This window comes from Mesoplodon mirus (assembly GCF_964341445.2).
Source record: "Mesoplodon mirus genome assembly, chromosome: 5".
In the NCBI taxonomy this organism is placed as follows: Eukaryota; Metazoa; Chordata; class Mammalia; order Artiodactyla; family Ziphiidae; genus Mesoplodon; species Mesoplodon mirus.
This window is the reverse complement of record NC_138980.1, coordinates 85,774,607-85,801,340: the sequence shown is the minus strand read 5'-3', so window position 1 is coordinate 85,801,340 and position 26,734 is coordinate 85,774,607. Positions and strand designations below refer to the sequence as shown.

At 46.8% G+C, this 26,734-nt stretch overlaps 1 protein-coding gene and 1 long non-coding RNA gene across 2 annotated transcripts in view; one reads left to right on the top strand and one right to left on the bottom strand.

Annotated features, from left to right (window-relative positions):
- Positions 1-26,734, top strand: part of LOC309804115 — a 100,502-nt gene that overhangs the window by 63,551 nt on the left and 10,217 nt on the right. The window contains exons 10-13 of the long non-coding RNA XR_014294080.1: positions 7,057-7,354; positions 10,838-10,934; positions 19,286-19,583; positions 23,069-23,165. This is a non-coding gene — a long non-coding RNA (uncharacterized lncRNA). The remainder of the gene's footprint in view (positions 1-7,056; positions 7,355-10,837; positions 10,935-19,285; positions 19,584-23,068; positions 23,166-26,734) is intronic.
- Positions 652-3,006, bottom strand: LOC309804109 (protein FAM170A-like). Its single transcript, XM_082621218.1, has 2 exons — positions 1,414-3,006; positions 652-813 (listed from the first exon to the last, which is right to left on the bottom strand). Exons 1-2 carry the CDS (start codon positions 2,100-2,102, stop codon positions 789-791), a joined length of 714 nt encoding a protein of 237 aa, XP_082477344.1. The 5' UTR covers positions 2,103-3,006; the 3' UTR covers positions 652-788.

The window sequence follows — 26,734 nt, the reverse complement described above, 5'->3', positions numbered from 1 at the left end:
TGTAGTTGGATAACACTATGAAAAATTAACTGATATATTCTTTTATTATTTCTCTTTGCTCGCTGGATTTTTTTCCCCCTCCAGTCAGCTAGGCACTCTGAGTTCACTGCATTAGGAAGGTAAAGACTCAGCAGAAATGAGGGAGAAAAAAAGAAAATTCTCAGCTTTGGAATGTTCACAACGGAGGCCACAGTAGAACAGGTGAGAATTGTGTGAACGAAAAATAAATGTCGTCTCAAATGCAAAAAAGTATTCTCTGCACTGGGAGGCAGGAGAGGGAGGGAGGGAAGGAATGAAGGAGAGAGATCAGTGTGGCCAGGGACATGGAGACTGTGCTTGAGGACGATAGGCCCAGGAAGAGAATCAGAATCTGGAGAAGATTCAGCCTGCACGCGATCATTGCCTCCAGCCAGCACCCTCATCTCAGACCTTGGGAAATTCAGAGAGAGAGTGGGAGTAAGTCAGGAGGGCCACGCGCATAGTCTGTGTGGCAGGGGTTGTGGCCATTCCCTATTTGTGAGAAGTCCCCAGCAATTTGCAGGCCTCCTTCTGGAAAATGCTGGCGGACGTTTCTAGCGCTTATGTGAAAGCTTGTTCACAAACCTTGAAAGATACAGATGTAGACGACTGATAGATAGATGCATAGATAGAAAAATGTAATTAACTCAAACATCCAGGAAAGGTTTGGAAAATGCCCTTTATTGCATATGATGTTCCTATTGTCATATGATGTTAGACTGAGTGCCGGTCCCTTCATCCTCCTTCAGAGCATGGCATTCTGTCTGCTACTATCCCGAGGGTCCTTTCTTCTCCCTGGAAGGGATAAAACAAATGAGGTAGAACAGGAAGAGACAAGCAGCACTCCAAGCTCTGCTGGTCAGGGTTACCCTCCAGCGTTGCCTTAATGCTCAGAGCCACACACACCACAGTGAGCTTGGCTCCAGATCAACTGCCACGCAACGAAGGTTCTGGAACATTTCCATATCTCGGGGGACCTCATTTCCACGTGACTCTCTTTCATATTCCCCTTTGTCACAGAAGGCTAGGTACAGTGGTCCGGGTGAGATTTCAGCTCAGGCCAAAGGCTCTCACACCTCAAAGTTCCGGTCCTGCAAGGGCCCCTGTCCTCTCTTCAGACCACTCCTGGCTCTCTCTCCCGAGAAGGAGCTGCTGGCAGTACGTCCTCTAAGAGTTGAGGTCCATCGTGCAGACCCTGAGAAAACTCCTAGGAAAAGGCTCCACATTCTTGTTGAAGTCAACAGAGCTCAATTCCTTTGGAAGTGCTGGGTGTGTCCCAAGTTGATGCACCTGCAGAGCCATTAGGTAAACCAGCACATGTGTGCGGCCCCTTCCCTTAGACTCCTCTGGGCCCTCGTGACATAGGCTCAGAAGAGTGCCAGCCTCAAGCCTTACCTCTTCCAAGGCCACACCGTCTCCAGGATCTTCTGTCCCATGAATCTCAGTTGCTGTGTGGAACTCAAAAGAGAGAAAAGACCCTGCCTGCGGGGTCTCTTCGGGCTGGGGCCTTCTAGCTTCTCTTCCTCGTCCTCCCCGTCCTCCTTGTCCTCCTCGTCCTCCTCGTCCTCCTCGTCCTCCTCGTCCTCAGAGGTGGTCTTGGGTTCCACACTGCCCTCCTCCTCAGGGGTGCTCTCAGATTCCACATTGCCCATCCACTGGGCCATGTTGAGATGAAAGACACGGCAGCTGAAGCCCTCCAGGACGCCGCCCTTCACGTGCTGCTGGAGGATCTCCAAGGTGTGGAATACCCGGCAGCAGGCCATGCACCTGAAGCCGGTCTCCATGGTCACCATCCAGTCCGGTGTCTTGGCCCTGGGTCTCTCCTCGACTGCAGGTGACCCTGATGGGCTGCCTGGCTCTGCCCTTTCCTCATACTCTTTCTCCTCCCCAGTGGGCTCACTGTCAGACAGGAGGCTTTCGGTGGACACATCAGAAGAGGGGTCAGTGGCTACTGTGCACACGTCCTCAGGAAGGATCACTTCTTCTATCGACAGCTGCTTTTCAGGCAACTCCAAGGGTTTCTTTGTCTTCCAGGAGACAGCTACACCCTTGTTCACTTGTACCTGCATGTAGTGTATTTTCATGCCCCTTTCCTCTTTGTCTGGGTGCAGATTGTTCTTACAGGGTGAAGAGGGTGAGGAGGAGACACAGTGTGATGGGGGAGCGGTCTCTCCTTCTTCCTGATCCTGGGCTAGGGGTGCTGTAGGCTGGGCAGTGTCTCGATGTGATCTCCGGATTCCTGAAAAAGGAAATTAAAAACATAATAACATGCATGGGCCGTGCCAGAAGCTGAGGGAGCAGGTGTGGTAGACGAGAGAGGGACATTTGCATGACGTAGCTATGTCGTGAGCTTGGTGTCTGTTGGCCGTAGGATGGAGCGGTGTATCTGGTGTCATCTGTGGGCTTTTCATGTGCGTGTGGGGGGATACTGGAGCGGTGTCTGTATACAGGGGTGTGGAGTATGGTGGTGAGGGCTGTGGTATGTGAGGGATGCGGCTGGATGTGTGTACGACGAGGAGTGTGATTTGGGGAATATCGGTGGTGCATTACTTGTGGAATGGGGCTGTGGTGCTTGGGGTTTCTGTGTGCTCTGAGAAGGGCTGTGCCTGGAGGGCGGATGTATGTGTGAGCTGTGTGGACCTGAGCTGGATGGTGCTGCTCTCAGGCTGGAGGTCTATGATGCAGAACTCTGTCCTTCTCTGGAAGCAAAGGCAAGATAAACCCTACATTTTCCTCTGAAGATGCTTAATCTGGTCCCTCTTCCCTCCACCTCAAGCCCAGACCTTTCCGGCCCCTGCTCCTTGACTTCGCCACCATGGTAGTACCAGGATTCACACACCCCCGCCCCAGACTCAGCTGGGATCCACGCCCTCGTAACAGCTCAGCCATCCTGCCCTGGCTCCTCCACAGAGCCCTCATCACCTCTGATGACCCTGGGTTTCCTCTCAGCCTCCCTGGGATCTGTGTGCCTCCTGCCTCACAGCCAAGCACCCCCTCACCTGAGGAGCCCCGCGCCCTTACCAGTGTAGATGAGATTGCTTGGAGAAGAAGCACAGGAGAAGTATGTAGAGGCAGAGGAGACCTCCCCTGCCCCTGGGCTGCAGCCTTTGGCCACCACAGTGGATCCAAGCTGAGGGGGATCCTCTTGTGACTTCGAGATTCCTGAGGGAGGAATGAAAGGCTCAGGGTGGGTTCATCAGTCCTCTGTCCACAAATACTTACCGAGTGTCTGGCACGTGTCAGGTGCAGTGAATACACACAGTTGAGAGTGTGGTTCCCAGTGGATACTCCAGTATTTAATTCAAATCAGTACTTACTCTGTCACTGTCTTGTTGGTAATGTAGGCCTGGGTGGTGACTGTGAGTATGTGGGAAGAGTGAGTGATGTGTATCAGTTAAGTCTGTGGTAAGTGTGGGGTTGGCATGGGGAGCACGGTGGAGATGTGTCTTATCTGTGTCTGTGGCCTTTGTGTGCATGGTTTCTGTTCACAAGTCAGGAATTCTGGGACATGTAACTTTTCCTCATTACATGGTGTGGCTTGTATTTATGGTGTGTGTTCATTCATTCATTCACCAAGATTCAGTAAGCAGCTACTCCTGTGTATCCGGCACTCTTGCATTGTTGTAGTCTCTGGTAACGCTGCACATTCTAGTAGGGGAAGACACACACTAAACAAAAATACAATAAATATATAATACCTGAGCTGGTGGTAAGTATATAAGGGTTGCCAGACTAAGCGAAGAAAAATACAGGGCACCCAGTTAAATTTCAGTTTCAGATAAACCCAGAATAATTTTTTAGTGTAAGTATTCCCATGCAGTATTTGGTCTTACTTATTTTTAGTGTAAGTATGGCCCATACAATATTTCGGACATACTGATACTGAAAACTTACTTGTTGTTTATCTGGAATTCAAATTGAACTGGATAGCCCATATTTTATCTGGCAACCCTGACATGGGTTAGTGAGACTGTGGTTTACTGTGGTTTGTACAAAGCGGGTCTGGCATTACTCAAGAATGTGTTACAAGTGTGGTGTGTATGACACGTGACTGGTTCTTTTAGAGGTATTTAGAGATGGCTGAAGTTAGCTGTGTGTGTGCGAGAGTTGAGGAGATACATATATATATAGTGTGTGTGTGTGTGTCCTATATATATAGTGTGTGTGTCTATATACATATCTCATCTCCAGCGTTTGGTGTTGGAGGAGAGGATTGTGATACAGGTGGGTTGTATGAGAACGTAGTACAGGAGGGATGCGTGTATATACCTCCGTGTGCTGTGTGTGGTTTAATACGGAAGTTCTATGTGGGGTGTGTGATATTTTTGCTGTATCAGAGTGTACATGGGTGTATGAGTTACTGTCTCATAAAACACCCCTAACAAGAGTTCTGTATACACTCTTACATACACCGAGTGTCACCCAGGTCCAGGCAGGGTGACAAGAACTTTACCACGCAGACTTATATCTGATAAGCACTCTACCCCCATTCATCCTGCTCTTCTCTGCACTACAACACACACACACACACACACACACACACACTCAGACACACACACACAGGAACATAGAGAAAAATATTCTGAATGGTCAGGGGCAGTCATTGCCTTCCCCTGTCTGTCATTGCCTTCCCCAGCCTCTCCCAGCCACTGCCTGAAAATCTGCCTGCTGTCTAGAGCTCCATTCCCAGGGCCCATCCTACAGTCTCCTGGGCCCTGGGTCTGGTAGGAGCTACTGGGCTCTAATCTGGGGCAGAGGCCTCTAGCTGGAGCTTTGGGGTGACCACCCCTCTCCCAGGGCAAGCTACTCGCCTACATTTAATGCACGCAGGCATCACGTGGCCCGTGGCTGTCAGAGCTCCCCGCAGGACCCTGAGGACATTTCTCACCCTTGCCCACGCGGTCTCAGTCTCTGGAAAGCCCTTCCCTTCCCTTGGTCTCCTTTGGGAAATTGTTCCTGTTGAAGGAATAAAACCTCCTTGCTTTCAATATGACACCATCCCTAGACAAACAATCTTCTTTTGAACTGTATTCCACTTGTCAACATATTTTTCAACAGGGCCTTCAACTCATGGGGCTTCTCTTTCCACTTTGGTAAAAGAGGTCAAGCAACTCATGGGTCTCTCTCAGCATCCTTGCATCCTTCACATCCCCCACCTCATGACCCCAGGGAAAGATCCAAGAGAATAAGAGAGAAATCGGGGACTGAGAAAAGCTGCACCTCTAGGTCTGTGCAAGCAGGATGCAGCCTGCTGTGAGTCTGACAAAACTCCAGGCCCGGCAGCCCCAGGAGAGAGTCCTCAGAGCAGCGGAGCTGACCTCCCATCTCCCAGGGGCATCTGGCCGTTCTGTGCCGTCTCACACCACAGGGAGCCTCCGGATGGATACGGCAGCATCAGTGAGACAAGGTCTCTCGCTCCCTGCTTCACAGGTGACACGTTCTCAGTCCCCCACTTCCTAGAGAAGGTTCAGTTTGGCAGAAACCCATATGCCCCAGACAAGTTGCCCCCCACATACCTCCTCCCTTCTCGGCAGTTTCCTGGGACTCTTCATTTTCCAGATGTTTCCTCTTTTGTCGCCGTTTCATCGTACCAACTAGAAGTCTCCCTTAGAAGATGCCTCAAGAGATGTCCAACTCCTCCTCTTCCCTACAGGTTGGCCCTTGTTGGCTCTTGGGCAATCCGTTGAAATGATTCAATACAAATAAAAATAGTCAAGTCTCCTAAATGGCTGAAAAACTTGTACCACTTAGTGAACCAGCAGTGCTGCCTAGTGCTCACCAGGGCTGTTAAGTTTCCAAGGTTGCCAGGCGCACAGCAGGATTCTGTGACCTCAGTGATGACATCGGAGCATTCTGTAGACCTAGGTTGAGCACAGTGTCTGCAATAGCACAGGCCCCGTTTTCAAGAACAATTCCTTTTTCCCAGCCGAACCTTTCCCGTGAAAGGGAAAGGTTCATACCACATCTATTATAAATTGTATCATACCATATCTATTATAAAATGAACATTTTGATTGGAGATCTTTTAATGTCTTATATAGAGATTTAATATGAATATTTTAAATGGTCTCCAGTTTCCCTGTGGATTATTGACATTTTAAACTCTGCGCTTCAATTTTCCCTCAATACCTGTAATTTTGTCACGGCTATTTCTGTACTTAAAGATGAGGAACTATATCATTGATTTCTTCATTTTTTCCCATCTCTTTCCAAGGTACTGAATTTGATTGTATCTTACGAATGAGTGAAAAATGCTAGTCCTTGAGTCAGGACATTGGGCCCTTTACCAAGGAACTCAACCTGTCTGGGCTTCAGCTTCTGTCTGTGCGATCGAGAGGCTTGGCCTAGCTGACTTTTCAAATGCTGTGTTTCTTTGATTCACTCTCACTTACTGATCTGCTACTTACGAAGAGGGCCTGTTCTCATAAAGTAAGAACAGGCGTTTTTTAATCCTTGGGTTGGGCGGAGTTTAAGTGGTCGTACTCAGTTTGTTAGTTATATTTACTTTTACGTATGCTTAGCTCTAAATAATTTATATGGCTCTTGTGACTCTTTTTAGATCTTCTTTTTTTCTTATTTTCTTTTACAGTTTCTAATTTATTATCGCCAGTGTAGAGGAGCCTGATTGATTTTTAAAATTTATTGATCTTGTATGTGTGTGCCTTGTTGAACCGTCTTATTAGTTCCTGCTAGTTTATCTGTGGGTTCTTTTGGGTCTCCTAGATAAATGAACATATTAAATGTAAATAATGTGTTCTTTGGATAAAGTTTATTTTCTTGCATCTCTATATATAGAAGCAATATGTTGAATTGATTTAAATATTTAAATACTTACATACCTGTTATCACAATCTAACGTTCTTGATCTTATTTTCTTTCAATCAATATTATGTTTTCAGGATTTATCCACGTGAATCCATATAGATCTAGGTCTTTGATTTTTGACTGTTTGATATTATTTCATCACATGCGTATAGCATCATTTATTTTCCATTCAAGCATTATTGGACAATTGGATTGTTTCCCTCCCTTCTCTAGAACAAACAACGTTTCCTAGAATATCCCTGAAGGTGTCTGACAGTCGAGAAGGGCCAGGCTGCCCGAAGATTCCTACTTGCTTTTAGCCAGCTTCCAACAGGCCATCTCCAGCCAGCAATTTGAAGCACAGATGAAATGAAACCTCCCCCAAGTGTGGAGATCTTAGGAGCTTCCTAGAAGGTGGGAGGTTCATGATAGGCATCCTGCTGGGATCCCAGGGGAGTCTGAGCTGGCCTGAACCTCATCTTCCTCCCCCACCTCTCAAGAGAAATGTGGAGGAAAGAAGACTTCAAAAACTGTGAGTAGGCAGAGGGAGAGAGATTGGGGGCCGAAGCTGCAACTGAGGTCTTGGAGTGGGCTGTGAGGACGCAGAGCCTCTAGAGAGCCAGGCTCTGCCTTCTGAGCACTTCTCCCCTAAGGCTGCTCATCATTCAGGTGATAGCAGGCATATACAGCCGACTCGGCCCACACTGTCACAGAAAGCCTTATCAGAATCTCTTCTTCTTCATACACTCTTGTGTCTGTTACTTGGTTATTGCCTTCGGGACTCCACTGATGTGAACCACAGTTGCTAGGGGATGGAGGACACTAGTGACCCATCTTGCTCTGTGGCCTCAGTCCACAGCTTGAGGGTAAGGCAAGAGGCCAAATGAAGGTCAAGAAGGAAAGATGGCGTTTGAAGAGAAGACCTGAGTTAAGGGTGTCTTCTCAAGTCTTGATGAATGAAATGGTAGCTCCAGTACCTGAAGTCCTGCTTGTTCTCAAGGCTGACCACGGGGCTGGGTGCACTCAGTGAAGGAACCGTATACACTTAGTATTTCCTTGCTTGCTCACACTTGCCCTCCTCTGATACACACTCTGCAAGACTGATCTTCCCCTGAAACAACTCTCCACCTGCCACTGTCATCTCATGAACATTTGCTTCCCCTTCCTAGTGTCCCCCTAGAATGCCATTGCAGCCAATTCATAATTTGATAATCATGCTTCTTACCATAGTCTCAGCAACTTCTGATAAATTTTATTCACTTTATTCCATAGTCTTCACACATCAATAATCTTCCTTAACTTCCTAGCTGCAGGTTAACCCATTCGGAATCATTTCTTTTTCTTTCTCTTCTTTGGCAAATCCTTTCTATCTTGTAAGGTCTTTTTCTTGTCTCTCTACCATCCTGCCTTCCCGAACTTCTTTTTTTTCCGTTTAAGTAACCTTTCAATCTCCTTCCCCAACTTCCTCATAAACATTGAGAGTTTATTCCTCACACGTTAGACAGCCGTTTATGAATGGCCAGGCATAATGGACTCAGAATGAGTTGGCACCCCCGAGGTACCTGTCTTGCTGGGGAGCCACAGGTGAAGGGCTGGCTGCTGGACACATGTTTGCATGGAGTCAGGCTGAGTGGCCTCGGGGTGTTTGCTCTGCACTTGTGTGTGTTTCTCCCTATTTGGTTTCCTTGTCCAGCCACCTGTGACCTCGCTCCATCCAGCCCAGGGAATCCTTCTCATCACAGGGGTAGGATGTTTGTGTCGTTTTCATCACATCCTTTCCCCAGAGTTTGGTTGTGAGTTGTTCCCATTCCAAAGACCTTTCCTCTTTGAAGAGAAAAGAGAAAATCTTTTCTCTCCTTTTCTCTCACTTCACTTCTGCTCTATTATCTCCTCCGTCCAGAATGGCCCCCTGACTCAAATGGGTGTAGATCCGAAGATGGCAAGAAATGCCAGCAATTCTGAAATAATAATACGGATGTATCAGGAACACTTGAAAACCTTTATCCCGCCACATTCAAAAAAATTGCACTTCCAGTGTATTCAGAGTCTCAGTGTAGAAACACAAATGATGTAGAAATTGAATGACACTCAAGGTTTTCTTTCCTCCTTTCCTGATTTATTCTAATCCTCCAAGTTAACATGATAAACTATTTGTTATGTAACCTTTCAGACATTTTCTACACATGCACACTTTTCTTTTTCTGACACAAGAGTGTGAACTAGGTCACTTTCAACATGCTGTGATTCTGTGATTCACTGTCTCCCACCGAGTCATCCACTGATAAAGTAATCTGTTTCATAGAGAAATATGTCCAATAGCTAATAGCCAATGTCTGTGGAGTGCTTACTCTGTGTCGGTTTCTTGTAACTACTTTACAGATCTTTTGTACAACGTACCCATGGACCAGGTACAATTATAACCCCCAAGTGACAGATAAGTGCAGATAAGTACAAATAAATACAGAGGCCAAGTGACTTGCCCAAGACACTGGAGCAAATCAAAATCCATGCCTCTGTAATCATTTTGCTCTATTGCCTCTGTCTGGGAGGCTCGATGATTTGGCAACTAAAACCTTAAATATCATGTTCCATTTTTATATCTGTGACACAAGCGTGGGGCTGTGATACGGGGTAACTAACCTGACTGCTTTTTTTTTTTTTAAATCATTTATTTTTTATTTTTTATTTTTTTATTTTTTACTTTTTGCTTTATAACAAATTTAATCAGTTATACATATACATATGTTCCCATATCCCCTCCCTTTTGCGTCTCCCTCCCACCCTCCCTATCCCACCCCTCCAGGCGGTCACAAAGCACCGAGCTGATCTCCCTGTGCTATGCGGCTGCTTCCCACTAGCTATCTACCTTACGTTTGGTAGTGTATATATGTCCATGCCGCTCTTTCACTTTGTCACAGCTTACCCTTCCCCCTCCCCATATCCTCATGTCCATTCTCTAGTAGGTCTGTGTCTTTATTCCTGTCTTACCCCTATGTTCTTCATGACATTTTGTTCCTTAAATTCCATATATATGTTAACCTGACTACTTTTGAAAACCCTTATGCACCTGGATGAAAGTAAGCCAGGGACTGCAAGCTCTAGATTTAAGGTTTCCTACCAACTTTTAAAAATAGCTTCTTGAATGCAATTGATGTAATGTCAAGTCTAGGATGTAGTCCAGATAGTAACAGAAAAAATGGAGATATGTAGAAAAATACTTAAAGTTGACAAGTATTGGTAGTGTAGTATTTTTGGGGCCAGCGTGTAGACCACAGGAAAACTTGCTGTTTCCATCCCAAAGGGAAGAGCTCTGTATTGCAACTGCCAAGGTCCCTGGGGCAGCAAGTGTGCTCACTGCTTAGTAAAGAAGCATCCTCAGTTTGATAGAATCATATGGGAGCCTTACATTTGGTTAGCAGGTTCTACCTTCTTGATGTAATGATATTTTCAGGGTGTGGGAGGGTATCAAGCTCTGAAAATACCCTTGGAGAGGTTTGCTTATTAAGTTTGGCTTTTTCAATCTCCCTACTACATCTTTACTAAACACCAGGCGGTTTCCTTCACTTTTCAGAACCATGTTGTTTTTCCCTTGTCTAATGAGCTTTGAACTACTTTTGGATGAGCTATTAAGTTTGGGAAAAAATAAACATCTCTTTAAAACAAGGAAGATAATAACAATGACACGTAGAAAAAGCTCTAAAACAGAGAATATCCTCCATTCTGGCCAGTGACTGGGGGTGGAAGGTTCGTGCTCGCTGTCCAGGACGTAGAAATAAAAGCTGAGGAGGCGCTGAGGCGTCTCCTGGATCTCTATAAGCCTCCATCATTTCTGCTGAGTAGGGTTGACAGATAAAATATAGGCTGTTTAGTTAAATATGAATGTCAGAAAAACAACGAGTACATTTTGAAGATAAGTATGCCCCAAATAGTACATAGGATCTACTTATACTAAAAGTGATGACTTATTATTCATGTGAAGTTCAAGTTTAACTGGGTATCCTGTATTTTTATTTAGTAAATCTGACAGCCCTACTGATGATCCACAATGGAGGCAGTTGAGGAGCGGTACATGCTGGCTCTCGGACAGTCAGGAATTGCTTCAGCAGATCCAGGTACAGTATGAAATTCTTTCTGGATGTAGCTCAGAAGCCATGGCCAGCCCTTGACTGCAAGTACTGCCTCGGGTTTCCCTGAGGTGGGGTAAACCTTCCTCTTAATGGCCTTTTGGTAAGTCTGGAAGACCATATCCAAGGGGAGCCCCAAAGTCAGTTTCATCCTCACAACCATGTTTCCAATTCCTGGAATTGGCTGCATGTGACTCACAAGAGATGAGGAGGTTTGTGAAAATTGGGAGTGTCATAGCGTGAACCCTTTGTAGGTAAAGTTTTGGTGTTCTGAGAGTTTTAACAGGAGCAATGTGAAAGACTCCAGGTCCCCGGGTAGATAGAAATAATCCTGTTCTACTTCTGTGTATGTGACAAGTCTCTAATAGTTCAGAGAGCAAGTATCTGGTCTTAGAAAGAGTGATCCAAGCTTGGATGTTTCTGGTGACAAGGCAAGGTCGTGAGTTTCAAGGTCACCTTTTATGGTTGAGGAGACAATAAGGTTGTCAGAAGGGCAATCATGGAGGAGACCTTGGCTTCATCCATTGTGCAGGCTTGTATATGTGGTTCTATGTAGATTGTGTTTCAGAGGTGGAGCTTGTTTACAACTATGAACATTCTCCGATGTGCTTTTTGGACCTTCATTCCCAGAGCGAGAGCAGTGCCTAGGCTCTAGAAATGCCATGGATATTCTGAGCTGTCAGTGGCATTTCCCAGGTACTGTTCCCTTGGTGCCGCTCCTTGAAAGGTCCAAAGGGATTATCATCTGTCTTGTGGCGGGTCCTAGCATTGTGAAAGGAAGCTGCTGCACCGGGCTCAGAGGATTTCGGCTGTGGTGGGAGTAGTAGTAGTAGTACGACTATAAATGGTATCACAGCATATCTATTCCAGCTGGAGAGTGGTGTTGGGGGGTAATGAAGGGGGGCTTTTATTGTACTTTTATACATTGTACCCTTGAAACTAATTCAATTTTTTAAAATTAATTAATTTCTTTGGGGCTGCATTGGGTCTTTGTTGCTGCTAGCGGGCGTTCTCTAGTTGCAGTGAGCGGGGGCTACTCTTGGCTGTGGTGCACGGGCCTCTCATTGCAGTGGCTTCTCTTGTTGCGGAGCACGGGCTCTAGGCACGCAGGCTTCCGTAGTTGTGGCATGTGGGCTCGGTAGATGTGGCACACGGGCTGTAGAGCGCAGGCTCGGTAGTTGTGGCGCGCGGCCTTAGTTACTCCGTGGCACGTGGGATCTTCCCAGACCAGGGCTCGAACCCATGTCCCCTGCATTCGCAGGCATATTCTTAACCACTGCTCCACCAGGGAAGCCCAATAATTCAGTTTTTTATACAGAGAGTATTCCTAATATTATTCCAAAATTTTAAAAATATGTAGTTGGATAACACTATGAAAAATTAACTGATATATTCTTTTATTATTTCTCTTTGCTCGCTGGATTTTTTTCCCCCTCCAGTCAGCTAGGCACTCTGAGTTCACTGCATTAGGAAGGTAAAGACTCAGCAGAAATGAGGGAGAAAAAAAGAAAATTCTCAGCTTTGGAATGTTCACAACGGAGGCCACAGTAGAACAGGTGAGAACTCTGTGAACGAAAAATAAATGTCGTCTCAAATGCAAAAAAGTATTCTCTGCACTGGGAGGCAGGAGAGGGAGGGAGGGAAGGACTGAAGGAGAGAGATCAGTGTGGCCAGGGACATGGAGACTGTGCTTGAGGACGATAGGCCCAGGAAGAGAATCAGAATCTGGAGAAGATTCAGCCTGCACGTGATCATTGCCTCCAGCCAGCACCCTCATCTCAGACCTTGGGAAATTCAGAGAGAGAGTGGGAGTAAGTCAGGAGGGCCACGGGCATAGTCTGTGTGGCAGGGGTTGTGGCCATTCCCTATTTGTGAGGAGTCGCCAGCAATTTGCAGGCCTCTTCTGGAAAATGCTGGCGGACGTCTCTAGTGCTTATGTGAAAGCTTGTTCACAAACCTTGAAAGATACAGATGTAGATGACAGATAGATGCATAGATAGAAAAATGTAATTAAATAAAACCTCCAGGAAAGGTTTGGAAAATGCCCTTTATTGCATAGGACGTTTCTATTGTCATATGATGTTAGACTGAGTGCCGGTCCCTTCATCCTCCTTCAGAGCACGGCATTCTGTCTGCTAGTATCCCGAGGGTCCTTTCTTCTCCCTGGAAGGGATAAAACAAATGAGGTAGAACAGGAAGAGACAAGCAGCACTCCAAGCTCTGCTGGTCAGGGTTACCCTCCAGCGTTGCCTTAATGCTCAGAGCCACACACACCACAGTGAGCTTGGCTCCAGATCAACTACCACGCAACGAAGGTTCTGGAACATTTCCATATCTCGGGGGACCTCATTTCCACGTGACTCTCTTTCATATTCCCCTTTGTCACAGAAGGCTAGGTACAGTGGTCCGGGTGAGATCTCAGCTCAGGCCCAAGGCTCTCAGACCTCAAAGTTCCGGTCCTGCAAGGGCCCCTGTCCTCTCTTCAGACCACTCCTGGCTCTCTCTGCCGAGAAGGAGCTGCTGGCAGTACGTCCTCTAAGAGTTGAGGCCCATCGTGCAGACCCTGAGAAAACTCCTAGGAAAAGGCTCCACATTCTTGTTGAAGTCAACAGAGCTCAATTCCTTTGGAAGTGCTGGGTGTGTCCCAAGTTGATGCACCTGCAGAGCCATTAGGTAAACCAGCACATGTGTGCGGCCCCTTCCCTTAGACTCCTCTGGGCCCTCGTGACATAGGCTCAGAAGAGTGCCAGCCTCAAGCCTTACCTCTTCCAAAGCCACACCGTCTCCAGGATCTTCTGTCCCATGAAGCTCAGTTGCTGTGTGGAACTCAAAAGAGAGAAAAGACCCTGCCTGCGGGGTCTCTTCGGGCTGGGGCCTTCTAGCTTCTCTTCCTCGTCCTCCTCGTCCTCCTCGTCCTCAGAGGTGGTCTCGGGTTCCACACTGCCCTCCTCCTCAGGGGTGCTCTCGAATTCCACATTGGCCATCCACTGGGCGATGTTGAGATGAAAGAAACGGCAGCCGAAGCCCTCCAGGACGCCGCCCTTCACGTGCTGCTGGAGGATCTCCACGGTGTGGAAGACCCGGCAGCAGGCCATGCACCTGAAGCCGGTCTCCATGGTCACCATCCAGGCCGGTGTCTTGGCCCTGGGTGTCTCCTGGACTGCAGGTGACCCTGATGGGCTGCCTGGCTCTGCCCTTTCCTCATACTCTTTCTCCTCCCCAGTGGGCTCACTGTCAGACAGGAGGCTTTCGGTGAACACATCAGAGGGGTAAGTGCCTACTGTGCATGCATCCTCAGGAAGGGTCACTTCTTCTATCGTCAGCTGGTTTTCAGGCAACTCCAAGGGTTTCTTTGTCTTCCAGGAGACAGCTACACCCTTGTTCACTTGTACCTGCATGTAGTATATTTTCATGCCCCTTTCCTCTTTGTCTGGGTGCAGATAGTGCTTACAGGGTGAAGAGGGTGAGGAGGAGACACAGTGTGATGGGGGAGCAGTCTCCCCTTTTTCCTGAACCTGGGCTAGGGGTGTTTTAGGCTGGGCAGTGTCTCGATGTGATCTCCGGATTCCTGAAAAAGGAAATTAAAAACATAATAACATGCATGGGCCGTGCCAGAAGCTGAGGGAGCAGGTGTGGTAGACGAGAGAGGGACATTTGCATGACGTAGCTATGTCGTGAGCTTGGTGTCTGTTGGCCGTAGGAGGGAGCGGTGTATCTGGTGTCATCTGTGGGCTTTTCATGTGCGTGTGGGGGGATACTGGAGTGGTGTCTGTGTGCAGGGGTGTGGAGTATGGTGGTGAGGGCTGTGGTATGTGAGCGACGCGGGTGGATGCGTGTACGACGAGGAGTGTGATTTTGGGAATATCGGTGGTGCATTACTTGTGGAATGGGGCTGTGGTGCTTGGGGTTTCTGTGTGCACTGAGAAGGGCTGTGCCTGGAGGGCGGATGTATGTGTGAGCTGTGTGGACCTGAGCTGGATGGTCCTGCTCTCAGGCTGGAGATCTATGATGTAGAACTCTGTCCTTCTCTGGAAGCAAAGGCAAAGACAAACCCTACATTTTCCTCTGAAGATGCTTAATCTGGTCCCTCTTCCCTCCACCTCAAGCCCAGACCTTTCCGGCCCCTGCTCCTTGACTTCGCCACCATGGTAGTACCAGGATTCACACACCCCCGCCCCAGACTCAGCTGGGACCCACGCCCTCGTAACAGCTCAGCCATCCTGCCCAGGCTCCTCCAGAGAGCCCTCACCACCTCTGATGACCCTGGGTTTCCTCTCAGCCTCCCTGGGATCTGTGTGCCTCCTGCCTCACAGCCAAGCACCCCCTCACCTGAGGAGCCCCGCGCCCTTACCAGCGTAGATGAGCTTGCGCAGAGAAGAAGCACAGGAGAAGGATGTAGAGGCAGAGGAGACCTCCCCTGCCTCTGGGCTGCAGCCTTTGGCCACCACAGTGGATCCAAGCTGAGGGGGATCCTCTTGTGACTTCGAGATTCCTGAGGGAGGAATGAAAGGCTCAGGGTGGGTTCATCAGTCCTCTGTCCACAAATACTTACCGAGTGTCTGGCACGTGTCAGGTGCAGTGAATACACACAGTTGAGAGTGTGGTTCCCAGTGGATACTCCAGTATTTAATTCAAATCAGTACTTACTCTGTCACTGTCTTGTTGGTAATGTAGGCCTGGGTGGTGACTGTGAGTATGTGGGAAGAGTGAGTGATGTGTATCAGTTAAGTCTGTGGTAAGTGTGGGGTTGGCATGGGGAGCACGGTGGAGATGTGTCTTATCTGTGTCTGTGGCCTTTGTGTGCATGGTTTCTGTTCACAAGTCAGGAATTCTGGGACATGTAACTTTTCCTCATTACATGGTGTGGCTTGTATTTATGGTGTGTGTTCATTCATTCATTCACCAAGATTCAGTAAGCAGCTACTCCTGTGTATCCGGCACTCTTGCATTGTTGTAGTCCCTGGTAACGCTGCACATACTAGTAGGGGAAGACACACACTAAACAAAAATACAATAAATATATAATACCTGAGCTGGTGGTAAGTATATAAGGGTTGCCAGACTAAGCGAAGAAAAATACAGGGCACCCAGTTAAATTTCAGTTTCAGATAAACCCAGAATAATTTTTTAGTGTAAGTATTCCCATGCAGTATTTGGTCTTACTTATTTTTAGTGTAAGTATGGCCCATACAATATTTCGGACATACTGATACTGAAAACTTACTTGTTTATCTGGAATTCAAATTGAACTGGATAGCCCCTATTTTATCTGGCAACCCTGACATGGGTTAGTGAGACTGTGGTTTACTGTGCTTTGTACAAAGCGGGTCTGGCATTACTCAAGAATGTGTTACAAGTGTGGTGTGTATGACACGTGACTGGTTCTTATAGAGGTATTTAGTGATGGCTGAAGTTAGCTGTGTTTGTGCGAGAGTTGAGGAGATACATATATATATATAGTGTGTGTGTGTGTGTGTGTGTCCTATATATATAGTGTGTGTGTCTATATACATATCTCATCTCCAGCGTTTGGTGTTGGAGGAGAGGATTGTGATACAGGTGGGTTGTATGAGAACGTAGTACAGGAGGGATGCGTGTATATACCTCCGTGTGCTGTGTGTGGTTTAATACGGAAGTTCTATGTGGGGTGTGTGATATTTTTGCTGTATCAGAGTGTACATGGGTGTATGAGTTACTGTCTCATAAAACACCCCTAACAAGAGTTCTGTATACACTCTTACATACACCGAGTGTCAGCCAGGTCCAGGCAGGGTGACAAGAACTATACCATGCAGAGTTTATATCTGATAAGCACTCTACCCCCATTCATCCTGCTTTTCTCGGCACTACCCCCTCCGCCACCCCCCCCACCACACACACACAGGAACATAGAGAAAAATATTCTGAATGGTCAGGGGCAGTCATTGCCTTCCCCAGCCTGTCCCAGCCACTGCCTGAAAATCTGCCTTCTGTCTAGAGCTCCATTCCCAGGGCCCATCCTACAGTCTCCAGGGCCCTGGGCCTGGTAGGAGCTACTGGGCTCTAATCTGGGGCAGAGACCTCTAGCTGGATCTCTGGGGTGACCACCCCCTCCCAGGGCAAGCTACTCGCCTACATTTAATGCACGCAGGCACCACGTGGCCCGTGGCTCTCAGAGCTCCCCGCAGGACCCTGAGGACATTTCTCACCCTTGCCCACGCGGTCTCAGTCTCTGGAAAGCCCTTCCCTTCCCTTGGTCTCCTTTGGGAAATTGTTCCTGTTGAAGGAATAAAACCTCCTTGCTTTCAATATGACACCATCCCTAGGCAAACAATCGTCTTTCGAAGTGCATTCCACTTGTCAAGATATTTTTCAACAGGGTCTTCAACTCATGGGGCTTCTCTTTCCACTTTGGTAAAAGAGGCCAAGCAACTCATGGGTCTCTCTCAGCATCCTTGCATCCTTCACATCCCCCACCTCATGACCCCAGGGAAAGATCCAAGAGAATAAGAGAGAAATCGGGGACTGAGAAAAGCTGCACCTCTAGGTCTGTGCAAGCAGGATGCAGCCTGCTGTGAGTCCGACAAAGCTCCAGGCCCGGCTGCCCCAGGAGAGAGTCCTCAGAGCAGCGGAGCTGACCTCCCATCTCCCAGGGGGCATCTGGCCGTTCTGTGCCATCTCACACCACAGGAACGCTCCGGATGGATACGGCAGCATCAGTGAGACAAGGTCTCTCGCTCCCTGCTTCACAGGTGACACGTTCTCAGTCCCCCTCTTCCTAGAGAAGGTTCAGTTTGGCAGAAACCCATGTGCCCCAGCCAAGTTGCCCCCCACATACCTCCTCCCTTCTCGGCAGTTTCCTGGGACTCTTCATTTTCCAGATGTTTCCTCTTTTGTCGCCGTTTCATCGTACCAACTAGAAGTCTCCCTTAGAAGATGCCTCAAGAGATGTCCAACTCCTCCTCTTCCCTACAGGTTGGCCCTTGTTGGCTCTTGGGCAAACCGTTGAAATGATTCAATACAAATAAAAATAGTCAAGTCTCCTAAATGGCTGAAAAACTTGTACCACTTAGTGAACCAGCAGTGCTGCCTAGTGCTCACCAGGGCTGTTAAGTTTCCAAGGTTGCCAGGCGCACAGCAGGATTCTGTGACCTCAATGATGACATCGGAGCATTCTGTTGACCTAGGTACAGCACAGTCTCTGCAATAGCACAGGCCCCGTTTTCAAGAACAATTCCTGTTTCCCAGCCGAACCTTTCCCGTGAAAGGGAAAGGTTCATACCACATCTATTATAAATTGTATCATACCATATCTATTATAAAATGAACATTTTGATTGGAGATCTTTTAATGTCTTATATAGAGATTTAATATGAATATTTTAAATGGTCTCCAGTTTCCCTGTGGATTATTGACATTTTAAACTCTGCGCTTCAATTTTCCCTCATTACCTGTAATTTTGTCACGGCTATTTCTGTACTTAAAGATGAGGAACTATATCATTGATTTCTTCATTTTTTCCCATCTCTTTCCAAGGTACTGAATTTGATTGTATCTTATGAATGAGTGAAAAATGCTAGTCCTTGAGTCAGGACATTGGGCCCTTTACCAAGGAACTCAACCTGTCTGGGCTTCAGCTTCTGTCTGTGCGATCGAGAGGCTTGGCCTAGCTGACTTTTCAAATGCTGTGTTTCTTTGATTCACTCTCACTTACTGATCTGCTACTTAAGAAGAGGGCCTGTTCTCATAAAGTAAGAACAGGCGTTTTTTAATCCTTGGGTTGGGCGGAGTTTAAGTGGTCGTACTCAGTTTGTTAGTTATATTTACTTTTACGTATGCTTAGCTCTAAATAATTTATATGGCTCTTGTGACTCTTTTTAGATCTTCTTTTTTTCTTATTTTCTTTTACAGTTTCTAATTTATTATCGCCAGTGTAGAGGAGCCTGATTGATTTTTAAAATTTATTGATCTTGTATGTGTGTGCCTTGTTGAACCGTCTTATTAGTTCCTGCTAGTTTATCTGTGGGTTCTTTTGGGTCTCCTAGATAAATGAACATATTAAATGTAAATAATGTGTTCTTTGGATAAAGTTTATTTTCTTGCATCTCTATATATAGAAGCAATATGTTGAATTGATTTAAATATTTAAATACTTACATACCTGTTATCACAATCTAACGTTCTTGATCTTATTTTCTTTCAATCAATATTATGTTTTCAGGATTTATCCACGTGAATCCATATAGATCTAGGTCTTTGATTTTTGACTGTTTGATATTATTTCATCACATGCGTATAGCATCATTTATTTTCCATTCAAGCATTATTGGACAATTGGATTGTTTCCCTCCCTTCTCTAGAACAAACAACGTTTCCTAGAATATCCCTGAAGGTGTCTGACAGTCGAGAAGGGCCAGGCTGCCCGAAGATTCCTACTTGCTTTTAGCCAGCTTCCAACAGGCCATCTCCAGCCAGCAATTTGAAGCACAGATGAAATGAAACCTCCCCCAAGTGTGGAGATCTTAGGAGCTTCCTAGAAGGTGGGAGGTTCATGATAGGCATCCTGCTGGGATCCCAGGGGAGTCTGAGCTGGCCTGAACCTCATCTTCCTCCCCCACCTCTCAAGAGAAATGTGGAGGAAAGAAGACTTCAAAAACTGTGAGTAGGCAGAGGGAGAGAGATTGGGGGCCGAAGCTGCAACTGAGGTCTTGGAGTGGGCTGTGAGGACGCAGAGCCTCTAGAGAGCCAGGCTCTGCCTTCTGAGCACTTCTCCCCTAAGGCTGCTCATCATTCAGGTGATAGCAGGCATATACAGCCGACTCGGCCCACACTGTCACAGAAAGCCTTATCAGAATCTCTTCTTCTTCATACACTCTTGTGTCTGTTACTTGGTTATTGCCTTCGGGACTCCACTGATGTGAACCACAGTTGCTAGGGGATGGAGGACACTAGTGACCCATCTTGCTCTGTGGCCTCAGTCCACAGCTTGAGGGTAAGGCAAGAGGCCAAATGAAGGTCAAGAAGGAAAGATGGCGTTTGAAGAGAAGACCTGAGTTAAGGGTGTCTTCTCAAGTCTTGATGAATGAAATGGTAGCTCCAGTACCTGAAGTCCTGCTTGTTCTCAAGGCTGACCACGGGGCTGGGTGCACTCAGTGAAGGAACCGTATACACTTAGTATTTCCTTGCTTGCTCACACTTGCCCTCCTCTGATACACACACTGCAAGACTGATCTTCCCCTGAAACAACTCTCCACCTGCCACTGTCATCTCATGAACATTTGCTTCCCCTTCCTAGTGTCCCCCTAGAATGCCATTGCAGCCAATTCATAATTTGATAATCATGCTTCTTACCATAGTCTCAGCAACTTCTGATAAATTTTATTCACTTTATTCCATAGTCTTCACACATCAATAATCTTCCTTAACTTCCTAGCTGCAGGTTAACCCATTCGGAATCATTTCTTTTTCTTTCTCTTCTTTGGCAAATCCTTTCTATCTTGTAAGGTCTTTTTCTTGTCTCTCTACCATCCTGCCTTCCCGAACTTCTTTTTTTTCCGTTTAAGTAACCTTTCAATCTCCTTCCCCAACTTCCTCATAAACATTGAGAGTTTATTCCTCACACGTTAGACAGCCGTTTATGAATGGCCAGGCATAATGGACTCAGAATGAGTTGGCACCCCCGAGGTACCTGTCTTGCTGGGGAGCCACAGGTGAAGGGCTGGCTGCTGGACACATGTTTGCATGGAGTCAGGCTGAGTGGCCTCGGGGTGTTTGCTCTGCACTTGTGTGTGTTTCTCCCTAGTTGGTTTCCTTGTCCAGCCACCTGTGACCTCGCTCCATCCAGCCCAGGGAATCCTTCTCATCACAGGGGTAGGATGTTTGTCTCGTTTTCATCACATCCTTTCCCCAGAGTTTGGTTGTGAGTTGTTCCCATTCCAAAGACCTTTCCTCTTTGAAGAGAAAAGAGAAAATCTTTTCTCTCCTTTTCTCTCACTTCACTTCTGCTCTATTATCTCCTCCGTCCAGAATGGCCCCCTGACTCACGTGGGTGTAGATCCGAAGATGGCAAGAAATGCCAGCAATTCTGAAATAATAATACGGATGTATCAGGAACACTTGAAAACCTTTATCCCGCCACATTCAAAAAAATTGCACTTCCAGTGTATTCAGAGTCTCAGTGTAGAAACACAAATGATGTAGAAATTGAATGACACTCAAGGTTTTCTTTCCTCCTTTCCTGATTTATTCTAATCCTCCAAGTTAACATGATGAACTATTTGTTATGTAACCTTTCAGACATTTTCTACACATGCACACTTTTCTTTTTCTGACACAAGAGTGTGAACTAGGTCACTTTCAACATGCTGTGATTCTGTGATTCACTGTCTCCCACCGAGTCATCCACTGATAAAGTAATCTGTTTCATGGAGAAATATGTCCAATAGCTAATAGCCAATGTCTGTGGAGTGCTTACTCTGTGTCGGTTTCTTGTAACTACTTTACAGATCTTTTGTACAACGTACCCATGGACCAGGTACAATTATAACCCCCAAGTGACAGATAAGTGCAGATAAGTACAAATAAATACAGAGGCCAAGTGACTTGCCCAAGACACTGGAGCAAATCAAAATCCATGCCTCTGTAATCATTTTGCTCTATTGCCTCTGTCTGGGAGGCTCGATGATTTGGCAACTAAAACCTTAAATATCATGTTCCATTTTTATATGTCTGACACAAGCGTGGGGCTGTGATACGGGGTAACTAACCTGACTACTTTTTTTTTTTTTTAAATCATTTATTTTTTATTTTTTATTTTTTTTATTTTTTACTTTTTGCTTTATAACAAATTTAATCAGTTATACATATACATATGTTCCCATATCCCCTCCCTTTTGCGTCTCCCTCCCACCCTCCCTATCCCACCCCTCCAGGCGGTCACAAAGCACCGAGCTGATCTCCCTGTGCTATGCGGCTGCTTCCCACTAGCTATCTACCTTACGTTTGGTAGTGTATATATGTCCATGCCGCTCTTTCACTTTGTCACAGCTTACCCTTCCCCCTCCCCATATCCTCATGTCCATTCTCTAGTAGGTCTGTGTCTTTATTCCTGTCTTACCCCTATGTTCTTCATGACATTTTTTTTCTTAAATTCCATATATATGTTAACCTGACTACTTTTGAAAACCCTGATGCACCTGGATGAAAGTAAGCCAGGGACTGCAAGCTCTAGATTTAAGGTTTCCTACCAACTTTTAAAAATAGCTTCTTGAATGCAATTGATGTAATGTCAAGTCTAGGATGTAGTCCAGATAGTAACAGAAAAAATGGAGATATGTAGAAAAATACTTAAAGTTGACAAGTATTGGTAGTGTAGTATTTTTGGGGCCAGCGTGTAGACCACAGGAAAACTTGCTGTTTCCATCCCAAAGGGAAGAGCTCTGTATTGCAACTGCCAAGGTCCCTGGGGCAGCAAGTGTGCTCACTGCCTAGTAAAGAAGCATCCTCAGTTTGATAGAATCATATGGGAGCCTTACATTTGGTTAGCAGGTTCTACCTTCTTGATGTAATGATATTTTCAGGGTGTGGGAGGGTATCAAGCTCTGAAAATACCTTTGGAGAGGTTTGCTTATTAAGTTTGGCTTTTTCAATCTCCCTACTACTTCTTTACTAAACACCAGGCGGTTTCCTTCACTTTTCAGAACCATGTTGTTTTTCCCTTGTCTAATGAGCTTTGAACTACTTTTGGATGAGCTATTAAGTTTGGGAAAAAATAAACATCTCTTTAAAACAAGGAAGATAATAACAATGACACGTAGAAAAAGCTCTAAAGCAGAGAATATCCTCCATTCTGGCCAGTGACTGGGGGTGGAAGGTTCGTGCTCCCTGTCCAGGACGTAGAAATAAAAGCTGAGGAGGCGCTGAGGCGTCTCCTGGATTTCTATAAGCCTCCATCATTTCTGCTGAGTAGGGTTGACAGATAAAATATAGGCTGTTTAGTTAAATATGAATGTCAGAAAATCAACGAGTACATTTTGAAGATAAGTGTGCCCCAAATAGTACATAGGATCTACTTATACTAAAAGTGATGACTTATTATTCATGTGAAGTTCAAGTTTAACTGGGTATCCTGTATTTTTATTTAGTAAATCTGACAGCCCTACTGATGATCCACAATGGAGGCAGTTGAGGAGCGGTACATGCTGGCTCTCGGACAGTCAGGAATTGCTTCAGCAGATCCAGGTACAGTATGAAATTCTTTCTGGATGTAGCTCAGAAGCCATGGCCAGCCCTTGACTGCAAGTACTGCCTCGGGTTTCCCTGAGGTGGGGTAAACCTTCCTCTTAATGGCCTTTTGGTAAGTCTGGAAGACCATATCCAAGGGGAGCCCCAAAGTCAGTTTCATCCTCACAACCATGTTTCCAATTCCTGGAATTGGCTGCATGTGACTCACAAGAGATGAGGAGGTTTGTGAAAATTGGGAGTGTCATAGCGTGAACCCTTTGTAGGTAAAGTTTTGGTGTTCTGAGAGTTTTAACAGGAGCAATGTGAAAGACTCCAGGTCCCCGGGTAGATAGAAATAATCCTGTTCTACTTCTGTGTATGTGACAAGTCTCTAATAGTTCAGAGAGCAAGTATCTGGTCTTAGAAAGAGTGATCCAAGCTTGGATGTTTCTGGTGACAAGGCAAGGTCGTGAGTTTCAAGGTCATCTTTTATGGTTGAGGAGACAATAAGGTTGTCAGAAGGGCAATCATGGAGGAGACCTTGGCTTCATCCATTGTGCAGGCTTGTATATGTGGTTCTATGTAGATTGTGTTTCAGAGGTGGAGCTTGTTTACAACTATGAACATTCTCCGATGTGCTTTTTGGACCTTCATTCCCAGAGCGAGAGCAGTGCCTAGGCTCTAGAAATGCCATGGATATTCTGAGCTGTCAGTGGCATTTCCCAGGTACTGTTCCCTTGGTGCCGCTCCTTGAAAGGTCCAAAGGGATTATCATCTGTCTTGTGGCGGGTCCTAGCATTGTGAAAGGAAGCTGCTGCACCGGGCTCAGAGGATTTCGGCTGTGGTGGGAGTAGTAGTAGTAGTACGACTATAAATGGTATCACAGCATATCTATTCCAGCTGGAGAGTGGTGTTGGGGGGTAATGAAGGGGGGCTTTTATTGTACTTTTATACATTGTACCCTTGAAACTAATTCAATTTTTTAAAATTAATTAATTTATTTGGGGCTGCATTGGGTCTTTGTTGCTGCTAGCGGGCGTTCTCTAGTTGCAGTGAGCGGGGGCTCCTCTTGGCTGTGGTGCACGGGCTTCTCTTTGCAGTGGCTTCTCTTGTTGCAGAGCATGGGCTCTAGGCACGCAGGCTTCCGTAGTTGTGGCATGTGGGCTCGGTAGATGTGGCACACGGGCTGTAGAGCGCAGGCTCGGTAGTTGTGGCGCGCGGCCTTAGTTACTCCGTGGCACGTGGGATCTTCCCAGACCAGGGCTCGAACCCATGTCCCCTGCATTCGCAGGCATATTCTTAACCACTGCTCCACCAGGGAAGCCCAATAATTCAGTTTTTTATACAGAGAGTATTCCTAATATTATTCCAAAATTTTAAAAATATGTAGTTGGATAACACTATGAAAAATTAACTGATATATTCTTTTATTATTTCTCTTTGCTCGCTGGATTTTTTTCCCCCTCCAGTCAGCTAGGCACTCTGAGTTCACTGCATTAGGAAGGTAAAGACTCAGCAGAAATGAGGGAGAAAAAAAGAAAATTCTCAGCTTTGGAATGTTCACAACGGAGGCCACAGTAGAACAGGTGAGAACTCTGTGAACGAAAAATAAATGTCTCAAATGCAAAAAAGTATTCTCTGCACTGGGAGGCAGGAGAGGGAGGGAGGGAAGGACTGAAGGAGAGAGATCAGTGTGGCCAGGGACATGGAGACTGTGCTTGAGGACGATAGGCCCAGGAAGAGAATCAGAATCTGGAGAAGATTCAGCCTGCACGTGATCATTGCCTCCAGCCAGCACCCTCATCTCAGACCTTGGGAAATTCAGAGAGAGAGTGGGAGTAAGTCAGGAGGGCCACGGGCATAGTCTGTGTGGCAGGGGTTGTGGCCATTCCCTATTTGTGAGGAGTCGCCAGCAATTTGCAGGCCTCTTCTGGAAAATGCTGGCGGACGTCTCTAGTGCTTATGTGAAAGCTTGTTCACAAACCTTGAAAGATACAGATGTAGATGACAGATAGATGCATAGATAGAAAAATGTAATTAAATAAAACCTCCAGGAAAGGTTTGGAAAATGCCCTTTATTGCATAGGACGTTTCTATTGTCATATGATGTTAGACTGAGTGCCGGTCCCTTCATCCTCCTTCAGAGCACGGCATTCTGTCTGCTAGTATCCCGAGGGTCCTTTCTTCTCCCTGGAAGGGATAAAACAAATGAGGTAGAACAGGAAGAGACAAGCAGCACTCCAAGCTCTGCTGGTCAGGGTTACCCTCCAGCGTTGCCTTAATGCTCAGAGCCACACACACCACAGTGAGCTTGGCTCCAGATCAACTACCACGCAACGAAGGTTCTGGAACATTTCCATATCTCGGGGGACCTCATTTCCACGTGACTCTCTTTCATATTCCCCTTTGTCACAGAAGGCTAGGTACAGTGGTCCGGGTGAGATCTCAGCTCAGGCCCAAGGCTCTCAGACCTCAAAGTTCCGGTCCTGCAAGGGCCCCTGTCCTCTCTTCAGACCACTCCTGGCTCTCTCTGCCGAGAAGGAGCTGCTGGCAGTACGTCCTCTAAGAGTTGAGGCCCATCGTGCAGACCCTGAGAAAACTCCTAGGAAAAGGCTCCACATTCTTGTTGAAGTCAACAGAGCTCAATTCCTTTGGAAGTGCTGGGTGTGTCCCAAGTTGATGCACCTGCAGAGCCATTAGGTAAACCAGCACATGTGTGCGGCCCCTTCCCTTAGACTCCTCTGGGCCCTCGTGACATAGGCTCAGAAGAGTGCCAGCCTCAAGCCTTACCTCTTCCAAGGCCACACCGTCTCCAGGATCTTCTGTCCCATGAATCTCAGTTGCTGTGTGGAACTCAAAAGAGAGAAAAGACCCTGCCTGCGGGGTCTCTTCGGGCTGGGGCCTTCTAGCTTCTCTTCCTCGTCCTCCTCGTCCTCCTCGTCCTCAGAGGTGGTCTCGGGTTCCACACTGCCCTCCTCCTCAGGGGTGCTCTCGAATTCCACATTGGCCATCCACTGGGCGATGTTGAGATGAAAGAAACGGCAGCCGAAGCCCTCCAGGACGCCGCCCTTCACGTGCTGCTGGAGGATCTCCACGGTGTGGAAGACCCGGCAGCAGGCCATGCACCTGAAGCCGGTCTCCATGGTCACCATCCAGGCCGGTGTCTTGGCCCTGGGTGTCTCCTGGACTGCAGGTGACCCTGATGGGCTGCCTGGCTCTGCCCTTTCCTCATACTCTTTCTCCTCCCCAGTGGGCTCACTGTCAGACAGGAGGCTTTCGGTGAACACATCAGAGGGGTAAGTGCCTACTGTGCACGCATCCTCAGGAAGGGTCACTTCTTCTATCGTCAGCTGGTTTTCAGGCAACTCCAAGGGTTTCTTTGTCTTCCAGGAGACAGCTACACCCTTGTTCACTTGTACCTGCATGTAGTATATTTTCATGCCCCTTTCCTCTTTGTCTGGGTGCAGATAGTGCTTACAGGGTGAAGAGGGTGAGGAGGAGACACAGTGTGATGGGGGAGCAGTCTCCCCTTTTTCCTGAACCTGGGCTAGGGGTGTTTTAGGCTGGGCAGTGTCTCGATGTGATCT

Bases quoted from the DNA above. Each gene is read 5' to 3' on its own strand.
- LOC309804109 (XM_082621218.1), bottom strand. From the start codon at position 2,102: ATGAAAATACACTACATGCAGGTACAAGTGAACAAGGGTGTAGCTGTC. The intron at 814-1,413 runs GTAAGGCTTGAG...TATCCCTTCCAG, and splicing joins ACGGTGTGGCCTTGGAAGAG to GGAGAAGAAAGGACCCTCGG.